General features: G+C 31.6%; 1 protein-coding gene across 2 annotated transcripts in view; it reads left to right on the forward strand.

Moving 5' to 3' along the window:
* Positions 1 to 21,225, forward strand: part of LOC129984214 (uncharacterized) — a 217,479-nt gene that overhangs the window by 179,650 nt on the left and 16,604 nt on the right. The window contains exon 5 of one of the 2 annotated variants that reach the window (XM_056094040.1): positions 3,164 to 3,602. The exons of the other annotated variant lie outside the window; for it this stretch is intronic. Coding sequence (XP_055950015.1) covers positions 3,164 to 3,206 — 43 coding nt within the window. The 3' untranslated portion in view covers positions 3,207 to 3,602. Of the gene's footprint in view, positions 1 to 3,163; positions 3,603 to 21,225 lie in introns of those variants that run through there. 2 annotated transcript variants of the gene reach the window in all.

Below are 21,225 nucleotides of genomic sequence, written 5' to 3' on the forward strand. Positions count from 1 at the left end.
ACTTATCTAATTATGCTTTGCACTTTACATTTAGTTAAAAATTTGATATTTTACACTTGGTGGATGGTGCTAGATTCATATATTTTGCACTACAATTTTTTTTAACTTCATCTTTGGTATATAAAATTAAAATTCAGTGATCATTCGTAATTTGGGATTTAAGTTCAGAAATGAAATCTTGTTTTTATTTTTATGAGATATTTAATAATTTTATCAAATAATTTAAATAAAACTGCTTCTTAGGTCATTCGTTCTATTAGATTTAAATTTTAATCTATTAAATTTAATCTTCAATCAGATTTAATTCTTAATCAATTAAAATAAATCTCCAGTTAGATTTAATTCTTAATCAAATTTAAATTTCAATCTATCAGATTAAATAGATTTAAAAGATTACACCCATAGATACTTTATTTGATGCCGTATCTATGGACCATAAACATTAATGTGAAATAAAATTTTTTGAAATACATTGTATCTGAAGAACTCTGCCTTGGTTTTTCCTCTCGATATTTTTTCGATTTCTCTTGAAATTGGAAGGTCATAGAGGGCAACTGATCATTGATGGCGTATCTAAAAGCCATGAACTTTCATATGAAATTAAAATTTTAGAAATTAGTTCAGTGATTATGGCTAGCGAACTCTGTCGCTTCTTTACCCCAAAGATAATATAGTACAGTAACATAGTGATTTTTCGGTTTATCTCGAATAAGAAGGATTGGAGTAAGAAAAGGCGACCATTGAGGCCATATCTATAGGTCATGAATTTTCATATGAAACAAAAATTGGCAATATCGAACCAGTGTTTTGGACTGGGCGCTTCGCCCTCTGGCATTTCTTATTATTTTAAATACATATAGATAGATAGATTTGGAAAGCACAGCATGAAAAAGAACAATAACTATGGTAAAATCGTTTTCTTAATGTTACTAGGCTTCTGTTCACTACCATATAGAAGCCAAGTATCAGTATATTTCACACAGGAGTATATCTCGCAGAAGTCAAGTTTCAATACATTTCGCACACAAGTATATATCGCAGAAGCCAAGTATCATCATCATCAGTATATCAAGTATATTTCCAACTTCAAAGGATGTTTTGTCATAAGTAATAAATTTCAGAGCTTATCCGAGGTGAATGTCAACTATTCTGGATCTGATACATTTCCTACAAAAATAAAAATATTTGTTCTCGCCGATAAGGGCTTCCAAATTTGGAAGCAATTTTCAATGATATTTTCAAACCAGGCTGGAAAATATTTACAAATTCAGGCATACCAATTTAGCTGAATTTCGTAATGAACCCTGAAAGGCATTTATCTTGATTACCTCTATTATATATATATATATATATATATATATATATATATATATATATATATATATATATATATATATATATATATATATATATATATATACAAAAGTATTAGAATCAAGTTAATAGGAAAAACAAAATCAAATAAAAATTAAACCAAAAAAAATTATTAAAAAAATTAAAAAAGAATCCGGCCTGAAGACTTTTTCAAGGGTCACCCTCAGGCAGGGATTCAAATAAAGGGATTTTTTCTGTGAGGACATACAGACATTAAGTCTAATAATGATTCCTCGAGGAATCATTATTAGACTTAATGTCTGTATGTCCTCACAGAAAAAATCCCTTTATTTGAATCCCTGCCTGAGGGTGACCCTTGAAAAAGTCTTCAGGCCGGATTCTTTTTTAATTTTTTTAATAATTTTTTTTGGTTTAATTTTTATTTGATTTTGTTTTTCCTATTAACTTGATTCTAATACTTTTGTATAAATTCATCTGTGTTTTAGAAGTAGCTGCAATTGCGCTCTCTAAATACTATGAAGTTCCTTTTTGGTTTTTGTTTAAATAGATAATAAATTTTAGTTGCGATTTCGAAACTGTTTTGTTTCGTTTTCATTTTAGTTTCGTTTTCAAACTTTTTCTTACTTTAGATTGGTTATATATATATATATATATATATATATATATATATATATATATATATATATATATATTATTTTAGTTTCAATTTACAAATTAAGCGACTTTTAAAAAAAAAGCGAAGACATTTTTATGGAAACTATTGTTACATTCTCCTAATTTTATTGGAATCCGTACCAGCATCGAATTTGATACTCTTGCTTTAATTCCTTGGATTTAAGTTTCACAAATATTTATGAAAGTTATACTTAAGGAGTTAAAATAGTAAAAGGTGTTCCAAAATTAACGCAAGATTTGAATTTGCCACCATTCGTGCAGTAAAGTGTTGGCAGTCCTATAAAAAAACATTTGTCAGCTGCTAGTTTAGTGTTAATAAAAATGAAGCATTACACGATAGAACAGCGCGTTTTCATTGTTAAAAAATATTTCAAAAATAACGAAAATTTGGCGGCCACAGTTCGAAAATGTGAAAATTGGCCCCCTGGATCATGTGATTTAACACCAATGGATTTCTTTTTATGAGATTATTTGAAGTCAAAGGTCCATGCCAACAAGCCCACAAGCACGCGGGCATTGAAAGAGGAAATTCAACGCTGCATCAATGAAGTTTTGCCACATTTACTCAAAATAGTCATGGAAAATTTTGACAAAAGTGGGCGTATATGTCAGCAAAGCCGTGGAGGACATTTACCCTATGTGTTATTCCATACATGACTCTACCCTGTGTACTTTAAGATTCAATAAAAATATAACAATTTAAAGGAAATTTTTGAATATAAAAATTAAAAGGAAATGTGTTTTTTATTTAATTCATATTTTGCGTTAACACGTTGTTCTATCGTATAATGCTACAATAGGGTTGCCAAAACTTTACAGCACGAATAGTGGCAAATAGATATCTTGCATTAACTTTGGGACACCCTTTGGTTAAGGATTTAAGCTCTAATCTTTGGCATTTAACTGCATGATACTTTGCATATTTTGGAATGTGTTGTGGCATGGACTTTTCACATGGTCACTGAACTTTTGAGAAAACTGGTGGTATTTACGAACTTCTAGAAATATTCGCATTGGGTGATGATATCTATAAATAACTTAATTTTAAATTGGAGAAAATTTTTGGACGACTACAATATTTTTACTGCTTTCTTGCATATGGTTTTACAAAAAGATAATAAACTTTATACCTATTTTATTCCCTATTACACAGAGAAATTCTACAGATCATTCCAAATCCAGAAAAAAATGGATAGAACAAAAAAGGAAAAGAAGAAAAACAAGCAACTTCCTTCATTAAACGGGAGGAAAAGAATTCCTGTAAATACGAAAGCAATCCCACCCCCCAAAAAAACAAAAGAAGGAGAAAGGATCGTCCCCTGATTGAATTTCCCCACACAATCAGTCAACTGACCACACGATTTATCCAAACATCATTTGTCAAGGCAGCACTGGAAAACGGATTCCTAATGATGGCGTTTCTTTCTCTGCTTCGAGTACCTGATGACTCTTCAGGACAACTGACGGTCATTCGGGAGGCTGATGGATCTTTGATCCGGATACTGTCTCGGGTGGATGTATCCTATCTTTAGAGACCTGGGCTTTGATTCAGGGCTTCTTTAAACTAAGGTGCAAAAATGAAATGCAATTTATCAGATACCAATAATACATGCACTGTAGATGTGTTATGTTGTGACTTATGGTACTTTACAAGCCCGCTGACAGTTATCTGTCGGCGATTTAAGCCGAGTGAGCATCTCTTGTTTTTATAATAGCGCCAAAAGTACAACTTAGTTATTTACACTTCACAACCCTTTTTATGGGGCTGACTTCATTTGTGCATTTCATTCACTCATCCACAGATGTAATTTATATCTGAATCAGAGAAAAATCACCCTTGAACCAGTACCCCCAGTGGTATTACTCTCGAATGGAGGACTTTGTGACCACGACAGATTTATACGTGCGCCAGCAACCACACACATGGAGAGTCTTCTGCCGGCAGGGTTCGAACTCACAACCTAAGTGATGCGAGTCCAACGCCCTAGCAACCAGGCTATCCCGACCCATTGTGTATGTGCATGCACATCCATGATTTCCATTCTCATTCAACAATATCGTTAGAAAATAAACTTTAATGACTATATTTTTTTCTCTCGGATTTATTAGGGAAGTTCGATAATATAATGCTTTTATATTGTAGTACTAGCCGCACTTGGCGATTATTTGCCCATTGAAATATTATTATTGTTTGTGTTTAATTATAAATGATTGATTGTATTTAATTGTATTATTGATTGTGTTTAATTCCAATTAATTCACTTATGCATAATTTTATAAAAAGGATTCACATAACAAAGCATTTTAAAGTATAAAATCGATATTATCATAACAGTCTTATAAAACGTTTTCCGAAATAAACGCAAAATTTGAATTTGCCACCATTCATGTAGTAAAATGCTGGCAACCCTATTAAAAAACTCTTTCACAGCTGAAAGTTTAGAGTTAGTAAAAATAAAGCATTGCACGATAGAACAGCGTGTTTTCATTGTTGTACAATATTTCAGAAATAATGAAAGTCTGGCGGCCATAATTCAAATATTTGAGAACTGGCCCCCTAGATTGTGTGATTTAATACGATTGGATTTCTTTTTACGGGGTTATTTGAAGTGGAAGGTCTATGCCAACAAGCCCACAAGCACGCGTACATTGAAGGAGGAAATATAACGCTTCATCAACAAAATTCGGTTACATTTATGCAGAGTGATCATGGAAGATTTCAACAAAACAGTGCATATGCAAATTCGTGGTCATTTGTCCTATGTGTCATTCCATACATAACCTATCATGTGTACTTTATTATTCAATAAAAATATAACAATTTAAAAAAGAAAAAAAACTGTATTCATATCTTGCTTTTACACGTTGTTCTATCCAGTAACGTTCCATTTTTTCCAGTCCTAAACTATCAAATGTCAAATGGTTTTTTTTAATAGGGTTGCCAACACTTTACTGAATAAATAATAGCAAATTGAAATATTGCGTTAATTTTGGAGGCACCCTTGACTAGTTCTGCTTATTGTGTAGATTCTGGAAAGAGGTGATATCATAGCTAACTACTCCGATCCTCCTAACTAAACATGTAAAAATCTGAATGACCGGACAGTGCGAAAGCATAGACGAGAAATATGGTTGAGTACTAAGGGTCATCATCGCTCACGGTACAACACTTTCCGCAGGATGCACATTCCTTTACTTGTAAGGAGTAGTCACCTAACACCATTTTTGTACCCATCGGGTAGCGAGAACCAGCCATCATACTGGAAGCTTCTCATTTCTGTATCTGAAGTGCCATATGATGGAATTGAAAGAAATGACATAATAACAGTCTGAAATTGTATCAAAAATGTTATTTCCCTATTTTGATACGAAAGGTATCAAAATTTGAAGGAAAAAAAACATCACAGCATTTTTATTGGTTTAAATTATTGAAGTAGTTATCCAAAATAGGCAACTAAATTTCTTATACGTATGCTGTCGAAGAAAGGATAGTTCAAGCGGAGGAATTTGAAATTCCAGGTTTTCATGTTTAAGTAAAAAGCTATTACTCTGATATCAAATATTAAGCAAAAAATTGTAGTTATTAGAAAAAAAACTTATAAAATGATCTGTCTACCGTTACGATAGCCTAATTAAACCAAGAGTAAATTTTATAATTTTTTTTTTTTTTTTTTTTTTTTTTTTTGTTCTTTGAAATATTGTTAATATTTTTTTCCCCACATAAGCACGTATTTTATCGAATAAAATATTTCGTAAAAGTTTCGGAACAATATCTACATTAGGTTTCAAAAATTAGACTTTGTTTGGAAAAAAATAACGCCATCAAAAACTGCACATAGATACTTTTCTGCAAGTTCAAATTTGAGAACAGAAAAAAAAATTCTATTCTAAAAATGTAGTTCTACAATTTCAAAATGGTTGATTTTGAAATAAAAGCGGTAAAAATTAAATATGAAATTAACCTTTTGCTTCAGTTATAAAGCCTATTTCATTTCCCGATGATCGCGATTCCTGCTTTTTAATGTTTTTCAAGACTGGCCCCCTAGATTGTGTGATTTAATACGATTGGATTTCTTTTTACGGGGTTATTTGAAGTGGAAGGTCTATGCCAACAAGCCCACAAGCACGCGTACATTGAAGGAGGAAATATAACGCTTCATCAACAAAATTCGGTTACATTTATGCAGAGTGATCATGGAAGATTTCAACAAAACAGTGCATATGCAAATTCGTGGTCATTTGTCCTATGTGTCATTCCATACATAACCTATCATGTGTACTTTATTATTCAATAAAAATATAACAATTTAAAAAAGAAAAAAAACTGTATTCATATCTTGCTTTTACACGTTGTTCTATCCAGTAACGTTCCATTTTTTCCAGTCCTAAACTATCAAATGTCAAATGGTTTTTTTTAATAGGGTTGCCAACACTTTACTGAATAAATAATAGCAAATTGAAATATTGCGTTAATTTTGGAGGCACCCTTGACTAGTTCTGCTTATTGTGTAGATTCTGGAAAGAGGTGATATCATAGCTAACTACTCCGATCCTCCTAACTAAACATGTAAAAATCTGAATGGCCGGACAGTGCGAAAGCATAGACGAGAAATATGGTTGAGTACTAAGGGTCATCATCGCTCACGGTACAACACTTTCCGCAGGATGCACATTCCTTTACTTGTAAGGAGTAGTCACCTAACACCATTTTTGTACCCATCGGGTAGCGAGAACCAGCCATCATACTGGAAGCTTCTCATTTCTGTATCTGAAGTGCCATATGATGGAATTGAAAGAAATGACATAATAACAGTCTGAAATTGTATCAAAAATGTTATTTCCCTATTTTGATACGAAAGGTATCAAAATTTGAAGGAAAAAAAATATCACAGCATTTTTATTGGTTTAAATTATTGAAGTAGTTATCCAAAATAGGCAACTAAATTTCTTATACGTATGCTGTCGAAGAAAGGATAGTTCAAGCGGAGGAATTTGAAATTCCAGGTTTTCATGTTTAAGTAAAAAGCTATTACTCTGATATCAAATATTAAGCAAAAAATTGTAGTTATTAGAAAAAAAAACTTATAAAATGATCTGTCTACCGTTACGATAGCCTAATTAAACCAAGAGTAAATTTTATAATTAATTTTTTTTTTTTTTTGTTCTTTGAAATATTGTTAATATTTTTTTCCCCACATAAGCACGTATTTTATCGAATAAAATATTTCGTAAAAGTTTCGGAACAATATCTACATTAGGTTTCAAAAATTAGACTTTGTTTGGAAAAAAATAACGCCATCAAAAACTGCACATAGATACTTTTCTGCAAGTTCAAATTTGAGAACAGAAAAAAAAATTCTATTCTAAAAATGTAGTTCTACAATTTCAAAATGGTTGATTTTGAAATAAAAGCGGTAAAAATTAAATATGAAATTAACCTTTTGCTTCAGTTATAAAGCCTATTTCATTTCCCGATGATCGCGATTCCTGCTTTTTAATGTTTTTCAAGAATCAATCGCCACAAAATAAGTATTTTGTTAAATTCATTTTACTACCTTTTTTTAAAATCCCCTATTATGATACCGTTTGAAATGGCAGAGTAACACTTTCAGAATAGAATTTTTTTTCCTCTTTATTCTCGTACTGAAAAAAAAAGTACTTAGAGACATTTTTTGGCGATTTTTTTTTTTTAATCTCATGAAGTTCTCAAAAAATAAATCCGATATTTATTAAAAAGTTTTATCAGTTATTTTTCGATATCTGATAAAACTTTTTTCAGTTATCGAAAACTTTCTGATAAAACTTTTTAAATCTTTCTTATTGTGCTTAAGTAGAACTCAAGTTTTATTTTTTTTTTAAATTTACTCTTAATCTAATTAAGTTATCACAACTTCCGACAGCTCATTTTATAGGTCAACAAAATATTTTTAAGCATTAAAAAATACTTAAAAATATTTTGTTTATTTTTTTTCCTCTCAGATTAATTATCATCTTATTTAAATGCGAATAATAGAGTTTTGAACTCCCCTCCTCCCCCAAAGTTAAATGATAATATATCCGAGTGAAAACTTAGAGACTTGTTTCGGATAATTAACTAAATAATTTAAACCAATAAAATAGGTGCTGTAATATACTAACATATTATAGTTGCATTGAAAGTTCATTAACACTTGTACACTAATCAATGTATGATAGCGAATTAATCTAGTTATGTCCTGTACATTATTTGTTAACAAACAATCAGTTTTTCTGTTTGTTGAAGAAAGTCAGAACAACAAACACAACAGAGTTGAGAGTGTAACATTTGTTTGCAATTTTTTAAGTTCTACTTACTGCTTTTGTGTTTTGTGTGCGAGTCCTCGTTGTTTGCATTGTTTTCGAGTAAATACATCCTAATTTCTCATACATCAAATCAGTATTTTTTTTTAAGTATCTTTCTCTCTGAAGTTTCGTGTAATTTTATACTCAGCTTGTAGATGAAATCTTGATCGTACATTCAATCGCAAGTCTCCACTATGTTCGGACGTCTTTCATACTTGGCGATGAGTCTGTAAAGCTTTTTTCATCTCTAGCATTATCTTCTAATAGTGAAAACAACATTACGGTGTAGCAAGATTAAAGCAGATATGACTGCCACCCAAAACATAGTTACATTGTTTTCATTTATGCTTACACGTAAGATTTTTTTTAAGTCGGAATTAAATTCAAGACTCTTTTGTTTCCTCTTTCTAAATGGCATCTCAAAGTTACTCTGTGACTTAAATGTGCTCTGTTTCTTTTTTTTGGGGGGGGGGGGTAATGTGGACAAAATTATATCTTTGCACTTGTGGATTTAATTTACACATACTTTTTTTAACCGGTTAACTACCATTTAGACCTCTTCGAAAAATGTGTATTTAAATTGTGTAACAAAAATTTAGCGATGGCGAGTATACTCGACAAACACAGAGTATGTATAGTATGAAATTATTTTGTAATGAAATGACTTTTTTTTTTTAATTTTTATAATTGCTATTTATTTCTATATAATTTATAATTATTTATTTACTTAAACTAACATACATTTTTTGCATATAAATGAAAAGGAACATGAAAAATAAGTTTATTTTTTAATTTGCTGTTAGAGAATGGTATTGAGCAAAGCATGGTTCAAAAGGATCCTCATTCCGGTTTTCATTATCAGGCGCGCCACTTTTTAAATAATCTAAACAATTTATGTTTGACCAATTGTTTCTGAAATGACTAATACAACACAGCGATACATTTTAGAAAAACAATTCATATTATATTCGGGATTTTTTTGATAATAATTTTTTTTTTTTTGTTAATTTGATTTTGATTTGGCTTCAAAATCATTTAAACATCTTGAAATTTACGAATATGTTTCAGTTTTTACTAAAATTCCAATTCAAAATTCCAAATTGTCACTACTTTTTACTCTTGAATAATCTCGTCATAACGCAAATGTTGCACTTTTTCCATGACGAGTATACTCGTCAAAGCAGTTAATTGGTTAACTCTGAATTAAACGAAGCAAGTCTTATGTTGATATGACCATTACTTTAAAGTTTGTTTCTTGGGGAAAAAAAGAAAAAAATGAACACAGTTTTTCCACTTTATAGTTTTTAATGGAAAAAATGTCATTTTAGATTTTTTTTAAAAATGTGCTCAATCATAATAATTAATAAATAATTATAACCAGGTCTATTTTGTTCTTCGCATCTATTTCTTCGGTGCCAATAACTATTTCTCTTTCAAGATACTCTTGCGTCATTTAAATAAGATTGTCCAAAGGATAAACTGCAGAAACTATAGAGCAGAAGAGCTGCATTTTCCACCTCCCACTCGAATTACCGTCATCTTTAGAAAGTGCCCAGAAGATAATTTTCAAAAGCTAGGCCTTTACCAGGAGACTTGATAATCTATTTATTTCTTTAACTATCCGTCTTTGTGTATATTCTAGAAGCAGACGATTATAGGCCGAAACATGCGACTCAGATTTTATCCAAATAAAGTATCAAATTTCATAGAAACTTTCATTCACAAGTTTTTCTCTGCTACTTTTTCAGTTTTCAGATAATATTAAACAATACAGGGCTTAGTCATATCTCATATCTTAACTCTCACAACTCAAACAAATAATATTCCTCACCCTATTATTATTACTCGAATACTTAGCAATCAGTTTTTAGCAAATAAAAGGTAGAAACAAATCATTTAGAGTTATTAATCAAAACAAACGATTCAAATTGAATGCAATAAGAAGAATCAAATTTCATTCATGACTTGAGTGTTTTCTCTACTGCTTCTACAATATTCGACCTATAGTGTTTTCATTCCAGTAGATTAAGCAATCCAAGTCTTCATTATTTCTTAATGAAAGCTACGCATATCTTAACTCTCTCTACTCAAACAAATAATATTCCTCTCCCTAACTCCATCACTCGGATACTTAGCCACTAGTTTTTAACAAATAAAAGCGGAAAAAACACACAAAAAGTAAATGTAATTCCGCGTTAATGAGTTCCTCTGCCTCTTTCGTCGCCAAACTTTTTTCCCTTTACATCTATTTGTGCAAGAAAGAAGTCTTATTTAACCCCTCCCTTCTACCCCTTTCTCTGTTTAAAACGAAGTTTTCGGCGCTTCCACCAGCCCCGAAAAACGCTTCGAACCCACCCCGTGTCCCAGTTTCTTTTCTCTCCCCCCCTTACCCTTCTCTCTCTTCCATTTTTTTTAAGGGAGGGGGACAAGAGGCTTGACTGAAGGCGAGAAGAAGATTGAAGAGTGTTCGAAAAGTAGGGGTGGGTGGGAAGGTTCGAATCGTATCCTCTCCTTTATCTAAATCCTCTCTCTTCTATCTTTTGTACATTTCTCGCCTTCTACACCCCATCCCCTTCTCCTCCCCCTCCGCATCCAACGTGTGGGATGTGGAGGGAGGGATGGAGAAGAAACTAACTGTGTCGGCATTCGATCGATTTCTTTTTCGCTGCAGGTCGCCAAATAGGTCTTAAATGACTTAAAAATCGCCAAAACTTGTGCCTAAAAAGATGCGGAAAGAGTTATTATTTATACGCTGTTTTGCCTCTCTGAATTTGGCATTCTCTGCCTTTAACGTTTTGTTTCTTTTAATTTAAAAAAAAAATTCTGAAACCTTCTATCATGCCACTTGCTATACTCGTTTTTATAAATATATTAAATCATTCACTTCGTTGTTGTCGGTATAGATGCATCAATCTTTTCAAGGATTTTAAGAAAAGCAATTTTAAAAACAAGGATAAATTAGGAGCTAACAGTACAAATAACAGGCTTTTTTCTTTTAAAATATGACTATAGTTGAAGATTTATTTATGAGAAATGTTTGCGTTTTTCTAAATAGGTTGTTTAATGAAGATAATTAAAAAATATTGAAATGTCCTCAGTACTTTGCTATTTTATCCATATCTATACTTATAATAAAGATGAATGTGTGTGTGTGTGTGTGTGTGTGTGTGTGTGTGTGTGTGTGTGTGTGTGTGTGTGTGTGTGTGTGTGTGTGTGTGTGTGTGTGTGTGTGTGTGTGTGTGTGTGTGTGTGTGTGTGTGATTTCCTTCTCGAGAACTGCACTTTTGAGGGACTTTTGAAGTTATAATTTCGGCTGATTTTGACATGTGGCATTTTGGTCTCAGCTAATGTGTAGTCTTGAATAGGTCTTGGTATTTGTGAATATGGTTTACTATGGAGTGGATCTTGCCACGTGATAGGGTATTCGATGCAACTCTCCTGTACCATTCTTCTTCGAGACTTGTTTCTGGCTTTCTCATGTGCCATGACAGAGTCAGTAGGCATTCGGTGGCATAGTGAATTGGGGATCCTATCTCCCCACAGCTACAGTAAGGAGAGTTGGCCAGATGGAATCTGTGTAGGTATGTCGGGAATGGACCGTGTCCAGTGAAGAAAAGGACATCCGTTCTGTTCCAGTTGGCAGCGTATAGAGAAACTTTCGGTATTATATTGAATGTGGAGCGGCCTGTTTCGCCTTCTTCCCATATGGCAAAAGGAATGGGAAGAAGGCGAAACAGGCCGCTCCACATTCAATATAATACCGAAAGTTTCTCTATACGCTGCCAACTGGAACAGAACGGATGTCCTTTTCTTCACTGGACACGGTCCATTCCCGACATACCTACACAGATTCCATCTGGCCAACTCTCCTTACTGTAGCTGTGGGGAGATAGGATCCCCAATTCACTATGCCACCGAATGCCTACTGACTCTGTCATGGCACATGAGAAAGCCAGAAACAAGTCTCGAAGAAGAATGGTACAGGAGAGTTGCATCGAATACCCTATCACGTGGCAAGATCCACTCCATAGTAAACCATATTCACAAATACCAAGACCTATTCAAGACTACACATTAGCTGAGACCAAAATGCCACATGTCAAAATCAGCCGAAATTATAACTTCAAAAGTCCCTCAAAAGTGCAGTTCTCGAGAAGGAAATCAAAACCACAGGATTCAGACGGACGCCACAGATTTCTGACTCTTTAGTGATTACTTATATGCTAATATATGTCATACAGATATTCTCAATGTAAATTATCAATTTTTCAGTTAGTAATCTCATTTCCCTGTAAGTTCAACTCAAAGTCACCATTTGTTTAAGTATTCTTTTCCCCTCTATCCAGTTATTACATCACCAAAATATTGAATATAGTCATGTAGGATTTGACACCAATGTGATTCTCTCTGGAGAACCCTGGATGGTCTGTCGTCTCTTTCTTTTTATCTTCTTTCTTTCTTTTTTTCCCCCTTCCATCTTGTGCTCATCCAACTGGTTAGATAACTTAGTGTTATAGGCACCGGGGGCACAGGATGGCGTTATGTTATGTGTGTGTGTGTGTGTGTGTGTGTATTGGCACTCCACAGGCCAGACCGTTTCACTTACAATTACCAAATTTAGCACATGTATACTTTGGAGGTCCAGAATATGCACCTCTGAGCGATTATTTTGAAGCTATTAAAAAGCAAGTTAAATAAAATATTTATTAGAAATTTTTAACGGGCATTGAGCCAAATACGGCTAGTTAATAATATATTAAATGGCGAACAGTATTCATAGGGATTTTAGACTATCTATTGCAAATATTTAGAATATTCTAAATTTTAACCATTTGCGGTGGGAAAACGTGCCACGCACCATCGAGATGCTTTTGTTACAAAATTGCCAACGACGTGCCACACACGTCAGCGGGCAATTGTCTAAGAAGTAAAAATGATGTTGCAATCCATCGACTGAGATTGTTTACAGGGGTTTAGTTTACAGGAGAACAGTCTTTGGTCCAAAATTGATTCATTTAGAAGATTTGAATTCTCTTTCCGATACTTTGTGTGATTCGCTGCTGATTACAGTGGATTGTTTGGGCACCTACAATATGCAAGTGCAGTCTGTGAATTTCTTGTCACCGTATGTAGTTAATCTATAACATGACACAAGTCTAGAGTATATATTTACAATAGCATGATGGTTCACTTATTTAATAAAAAATATTTTACAGAACATCTCACACTTTTTGGGGTTAGAGTGAATTAATAAGTTTAAAAGAATGTATATGAATTGTATCACAGACAGAGATAAATCATATAAAGGGGATAAAGACTCAGAGTTGACGTTGACAGAGTTCATAGTGGGTGTCATTGGATCTAGCAGAGGCCAAATTAGAACACTATTTTTATTATTTGACATTAATTCTTCTTCTCTGATCTTATTAGTCTGACAAGTTTCAGAATTCTGATATTAAATTAGTCAATTCGTATAAGATCTTTCGGTGTAGAACTTTGTTACATTAAAAGTTAGAATTAAGCCTGTTGTCTCAATGTTTGTGTGAATTTTAGAGATATTTTATTTGCTAAAATTTATTTTGAAACAGGAAATAAAAATAAAGTACAAAAAATAGATATAAAATTAATTATTAATACAATAGGAATAATACTATATTGGAAATATAATAAAAGTTCAAATTACAGATATAAACTAGAATTGACAGGTGTCGTGATGAGAAATTTTAAGTACCATGGGTATAAAAGATTAGACGCTCACTGAGGTTTTTATAAAAATATGAATCTCTATAACAAGAAGAAAACGTAACAGATGAATTTGCTTGGAATTATTAGCATTCTTTATTTATCGAAATAATTTTTTTAATTACCTTTTGGTGGGTTTTTTACTTTCCCCTTAATGAAATATAGAAAAAATAATCAGCATCAAAATATTCGAACGCCAGATTTTGACGAAGATTTCGTTACGTTTTGGACCTAACTGGGTTCGAAAAACCCATTTTTAGAAAATATCCGTCTTTCTTTCTGTCTATGACAAAGATAACTCCAAAATACCTTGAGCTAGACGCATGAAATTTGGTATATAGACTTTACACAAATTTTTAGATATCTATCAAATTCTGAGCAAAATTTATCCAGAGGAAGTCTGTCTAACCGCCTGTTTGAATATAAAATAACACTTTAAAAATAAAACGAAGAGAGCTAGATGAATGAAATTTGGTACGCACATTTAACAACTATATTGTAAATATCTATCAAATTTTGAGTCAAATCCAATTAGGGATTGAACATCTGTAGGGTCCGTATTTTCAGAAACATGTAAACGCGGTAACTCGAAATACAAATGGTTAAAATATATCAAATCTGATATGTGATTTTGTGACTATAATAGCTGTTCTGTATCAACTTTTTATCCAATTGGTGGAGAGAAATGTATTAAAACTGCAAATTCGAATTTAGAATACTATTAACTATATGCCATATATTACATTATCCCAAAGAAAACTCGCCACGGATCACACAATAGATTCAGTAATGCTAAATTCAAGCCAAAGTTAATATTTCGTAACTATTGTACGCCAATGCCATGCAAGGCATTTTCTGCCTTACCCAATATCCACAATTTTTACGGGCGAGAAAGTTACGTATGCGAGAAAGTTCTGGGGGACAATTCCAGCTGGTTTACTTTCGTATACGAAATGTACCATTAAAAAAATACAATCTTGAGATTTTAATGTATTTCCAGGTCAAATCACCCTGAATTACTGAAAAACTATTTTTCGAATTTTTGAATGCAAGAACTCAAAAACACAGATAGCTAAATCCAACAAGTTCTCTTTTTAATCTAGTGCTATCTATTTAATATAATATCTTATCAATCTAAATTTCATTGAATGACCCAGCAAGAAGTATGACTATATGTCTTTCTTTCCATGTACAGGTGAATTCAGTAACCGGAAAGACGTCGAATTAGAAAGAGCTAGCATATGGCTTTATGGGGTTGCTTGATTACGGTTTTTTTTAAACATCTCTAAGTTATATAATATATGGGACTGACAAAATGTGCGTCATTTTGAGTCTCATTTTTCATTTTAGTACATGCGGATTTTAATTATTTATAGGTAAAGTTTGAAAAATAAATGTTTTGAAATAAATTATAATATAGTTTTTATCTTTAAATATAAAATAAGATTAAAGTTTTCATCATTAGATACAAAATATGTTTAAAGTTTCATCATAAAATATGAAATATGATTACAAATATATGTTCATTATGAATCTTTAAGCATATTTGATACAATGCAGCACTGTTATATAAATTTGCGTAGAAGAAATAAATATACAAATTTATATAACAGTATTACACAAGGCAGAGTTATTAAATGTCGGTAGGTTTATAAAATCTAGCAAAGCAACTCAATAGCTTCTGTAAAATTTCTTCATAATAAGTCAATAATTTTTTTAGTTCTTTGCCTTATATCTAGAATACACTCTTCATTATTATTATCTATTGTCTTCAAAATGGATACTCCTTTTTCAACTAAACCTAGACCTTTTTGTCAAACTTTAATTATCATTTTTCTTTCTGACGGATCTAGCTCTGTGGTGTCATCTTTTATAGCGTTGACTTCATCACGAATCTCTCTAAGCTCGTCGACTGTTAGCTCTTTTTATGTGAATTTAACAGTTCAGTCACATCATTATTATCAATTTCTTAATGTACTAACTTTTATTATTTGAGCAACTTCATCATTTTCTGACGTTGTCTTCTACTCCATTTTGAAAATAATCCACAAATTTTCTTTTTATTTCTCAATTTTGGGTCTATATTATATTGTAATATTAGAAATTTTTGAAACGAGGAAACGAAACTTTTGTAATATTAGAAAATTTTGAACGAGAAAATATGGAATTTTGAAACGAGAAGACGAAAATAAGGAACCATATCACTTACAAGTTAAGATATAGTGATTTGATGTTTTATTGTACATAATTTCTAATCAACCGTTCATCTCTTCTCTATTAATAATAGAATGTGTGGGTGTCTGTCTGTGCATACGACACAGACTGTTTAATCTAGAGCTATCAAAATAGATACAATACCGTACAGTTATACTTTGGAGCTTAAGGTTATGCCCCTCGGTGTGGTTTAAAAAAAGTTTAAATACGATTCTAATTAACTAAAAATTAAGCGAGATTTTTGCATTTTCCCCGATAATTGCTACAAATATCAGTGCCCAAAATTATTTTAAAGTTTTTTTTTAAAAATGTCTTTTAATGGTATTTAATTACTATAAAAATATAAAAAATGATTTTCAGCAATAGATTTGACTTTTGCATTGAAACTGACACCATTTTCATGTTTTCATCAAATATTTAATTGCAAGATTTTCTTCTTGCAATTATTAATTGATTTATATTTAATTGAAAGATTATCTTTAATATCTTAATAATTATTTAAATAATGTCATGGAATTTTACTCCATTAGAATGATTCTTAAACATAATAAATAGATTAATAAAATAACATGACTTTATTAATTGTTACTTAAAAATGATTTGTGGAAGAAATGATCAGGTTACACATAAAAGATTTAAGTGAAATTAAATGCAATCAATATTCCCGAGAATCTATCGGTTAATTTTTAATATTGAGAAAATGCATGCTTTCAAGTTTACACACTTCCCACTTATTCAAGGAAACAAATTCATTCATTCTTAAAAACGTGCTATCAAAGAAGAAACAATCGAAAAAAAACACAATTTCTGTATCTGCTTTCACCGGAATTAGAGACCCCTTTTGTTGAAAAGTTTAAAAAATAAAATACGAGAACGGTTACGAAAAAAAAAAAAAAAATGGAAAACCACTTCGCGCCCGAGTCATCTGGTTGATTGAATCAATGGACAACCGAGATTATATGATAATGAAACGAGCGAGTGCGGCGACAACTCAAACACGGCCGCATCCACACCTGCTCTCCGCCGTCCCAATCAACCCCTCGCGCAAGGGGCCGCCCCTGTGCTGGGGCGTGACAAATGGGTGGGCTGAGGTCGCCACTGCTAGCGATGAAAATGGCCGCGATTTTTGTTTGAAGACTGGAGAATCGTGATGGTGAGGAAAAATTGGGAAAAAAATTATTTGTTCGGGATATTTTCATGATCTGAATCGATTATGTGAATAAATCGATAAGCATCGATATTTCAAAAGCATTGAGATTGGATTCCCTAAAGGAAAAGCTGAATAAATAAAGTTTTAAAGCTTAAAAGGGAATTAAAAAGGAAAATAATTTTATATCATTTATTATAATTGTTGCGTGTAAAAGCAATATCAATTATTATAATTATTGCATGGCAATTATTTGTGGCAAAGGTGGTTTAATTTATAATCCATTATTAAAAATATTAGGAAATCTTTAACTCGGTTTTTCCCAAATTCACTTCTTGAGGGAGCCACCCATGTGGAAACAAAATTTAATTTAATATATCGATTAACTGATGATTGAATTCTGTAAATGTTATTATAACAATATTATGTTACTAATAACAATATTAAAATGTTGTTTTGTCATTAAGAATATACATGTACATAAAATTTCAAAACTAGCATATGAGATAGTAAGAGAAAAATTGATTATAAAATTGCATTTTGCAATTAGGTTAAATAAAAATGTGTAAAAAAGAATGTAATAAAATAGTTTAAGGGATTTATCTGTGCAAATTGTTTACTTACAAGATCTTAGTTTTTGAAAAAAAAAAAAAAAAAAAAACATTATTCTTGATGCTTTATACCAAATTAAAAATCTGAAAAGGATTTAATTCACGCTGGCATTATATATTTTATTTCATTGATTATAAAGTGTGTGTTAATTTAGAATGTAGATGTAAAAGAACATTTATTCTCTAAACGATATAAAAACATATGCTTATTTGATAGATATGAACACAGATTAGAGAAAGTTTAAAAATTGCTTAAGGTGAAGAAGCAGCATAGCTACCACTACATGTTACACAAAACAATAAATTTTGAATGGAGTAAAATCAAGTGAAAGTAAAGTTATAGAAAATAAAATAAACAAAGAAAGAAAAAATTAAAAAACAAACAAGTACCCGGAATATTCATAAAATGGTATGTGTGGCAAAGATGGTTCAATTTTAAATTTGGAGAAATAAATTTGATTGGCTTTCACATATATAAATCGGAAATTTCTGGATTTAATTAATTAATTCTTTAACCCATAACTTTAAATAAAGACATTCTCAATTTTATATTGCTTTTGATGTGTTGCCAGTAGTGGACAAGAGAATACGTAACGTAGGAAAAATATCACAATTTGCAACTGCTTAGGTAATGAATCTATTATCTATGCATCAGGAAATTCTAACGTTTTTAGTATTCCATATATGAATGTTCCCTTTTTTCAATATCGCAACGTCTTAGTCAATGAGTTGTTAATAATCTTTTTAAATTTAGTTTTTAATATCATGTCTGGAATTTTCAAATGATTATTTATATTAAACAGAATAGTGAAACTTTTTGCAAGCTTTTTCTACTACCCCATTACTTATCACTCCGATATGGACTTTAACCCTATTCAGGAAGATAGAGCAAAAATCTAGAAAGTTTTCCAGAAATTTATCTAATCTAGAGAAATCTAGAGAGTTTTTTTAGAAATTTATCTAATCTAGGAAAAATCTTGAAACTTTTATAGAAATTTATCTAATCTAGGTAAATCTAGGAACTTTTATAGAAATTTATCTAATCAAGAAAAATCTAAAAAGTTTCCTAGAAAGTTATCTAATCTAGAAAAATCTAGAAAATTTTCTAGAAATTTATCCAGAAAGTCGTGAGTTTCCTCTCCAAGTTTAATTTTTTGGTTTGAATTTTTGCAGAACTTCCAAAGCACAAAGGCTGTCGATTACTTAATGGCAATGTTTAATTTTTCTATTTTCTACTTTCCATTTTATTGTTTGTTTTAATACAATAAGTTCTGTCTTAAAATCCGTACAGGGATTGGCCGGACGAAAAATAGGCTCTTCCAATTTATTTGACTCAAAAATACAGAAAGGTGCTTCATCCTTGTTACTTAGATTGGGGACATCCGTAATAGTAGCATCATATACGATAAACCCATAAACACTATTTAATTTATTATTTTTATCTTTTATTTGCTGTTTATAATTTTGGTGTTTACATATTAATTGCATACCATTTACAGACACTTACAAAAGACTTTTTTTTTCTTTCGATCTTTGGCGATTCAATCATTGGCATGCGTTTTATACATAAATGCCAAGTGTTTAAAGCAAACATTTTTTTAACCTATTAATCTGGCTTTTGCACCTTTAAGGAAAATCAATCAAAGATTTTACTGTCCTTTTTACTTTCTCGTATACGTAGCATAGAGAAAGTATAGTATTCGTCAAAAAATTCGAACTCGAGATTTTGACAAATATACATGTTTTAGACCTCCCTGAGCTCGAAAAACACATTTTTGGAAAATGTCCGTCCGTCTATCTGTCACAAAGATAGCTCAAAAACGCCTTGAAATTTGGTATACAGTCTTTACACCAAATTTTCAGATTTTTACTAAATTTTGAGCAAAATACGTTCAGAGGAAGTCTGCTCGTCTGACTGTTCGAATATAAATTAACACTATAGCTACAAAACGGAGGGAGCTTTATCGATAAGATTCGGTACACAGATTAATATCTTTAGTGTAGACAACTATCGAAATTTGAGACAAAACAAATAACATGTTGACTGTCTGTCGGTGAGTACATTCAGAAACATGCAAACGTGATGCAAAAACGCAATATCAAATTTGGCATCAGATTTTGAGACTACAAGTGCAGTTTTGTGCCAAATTATTGTTTCAATCCATTGAGAAAAACACGTTTAAAAGAGAAATTCGCTTTTCGGATACTATTAACACATGCCAGGAATTAATCACCAAATAACTCGCCAGGGATGGTATAGACTCAGTAAAATCGCCAAATTCACGTCGAATGTTAATATTTCGTAATTATTGTGCGCCAAAGCCATGTAAGGCGTTCTCTGGCAGGACGGTTTATTACAGATTATACGAGAAATTTTTGGAGAGGTCCCTTCCCCTGGTTTTCAAAGTAGCTAGAAGTTCTTTCGCATTCTTTATATGAATTATTTGCGGAAAATTTTTCTGCAATTATATTGCTAGAGAAGATTTTAAATAGGCATTTAATATAAAAATTAATTAGAACATCACCAGACATGGGCTCTTTGTGCTTTTATTATGGATTCATCCATAAAGGAGATAAAAAAGGAAAATAGTGTTTACTTCAAGAAATTTTGTATTGATATTTTCTAATTGTCTTTATCGTGCTATTTTCTTTTTTTTTTATTTCATAATTTTTACTAAAGGGCTGGACTAAGACGTGTTCTTGGCCCTAGATGGCGTTACTGAAACAAGAGACGCTAAAACTCGGCTTAAAATCGATGTCTTCGTCAGCGGGTTTGTCTATGACGAGTGTCATAAGCAACAGCAACAACAGGACATAGAAACATCAAATTTTGACATTTTGATGCCGAAAATCGGCAATTTTAACTTCTGCCTTAAATTTCTCCTCCCTCAATTTTTTTCTAAGGACTGTCTACTATTGCATATAATTGAAGATTTAAAAACGAGCTATAATTAATTAATTAAAGAAAAACTTGTCAAAAATAAACAGTAATATTTAAAGAAAACAGCATCTAAGAGCAAACATTGTTGACAAATATGTATAAAACCTCATAAAGCTATCTATTTTATAACAATATCCACAGGATATTCAACAACGTTATTAAATTAATAAACTTATTTTGTTACACTTTCATCTCCTTGTTAATGGCTTCTTCAGCCACAACACCCTGCTTTGTAGCGA

This window comes from Argiope bruennichi, chromosome 9, assembly GCF_947563725.1.
Source record: "Argiope bruennichi chromosome 9, qqArgBrue1.1, whole genome shotgun sequence".
Lineage (NCBI taxonomy): Eukaryota > Metazoa > Arthropoda > Arachnida > Araneae > Araneidae > Argiope > Argiope bruennichi.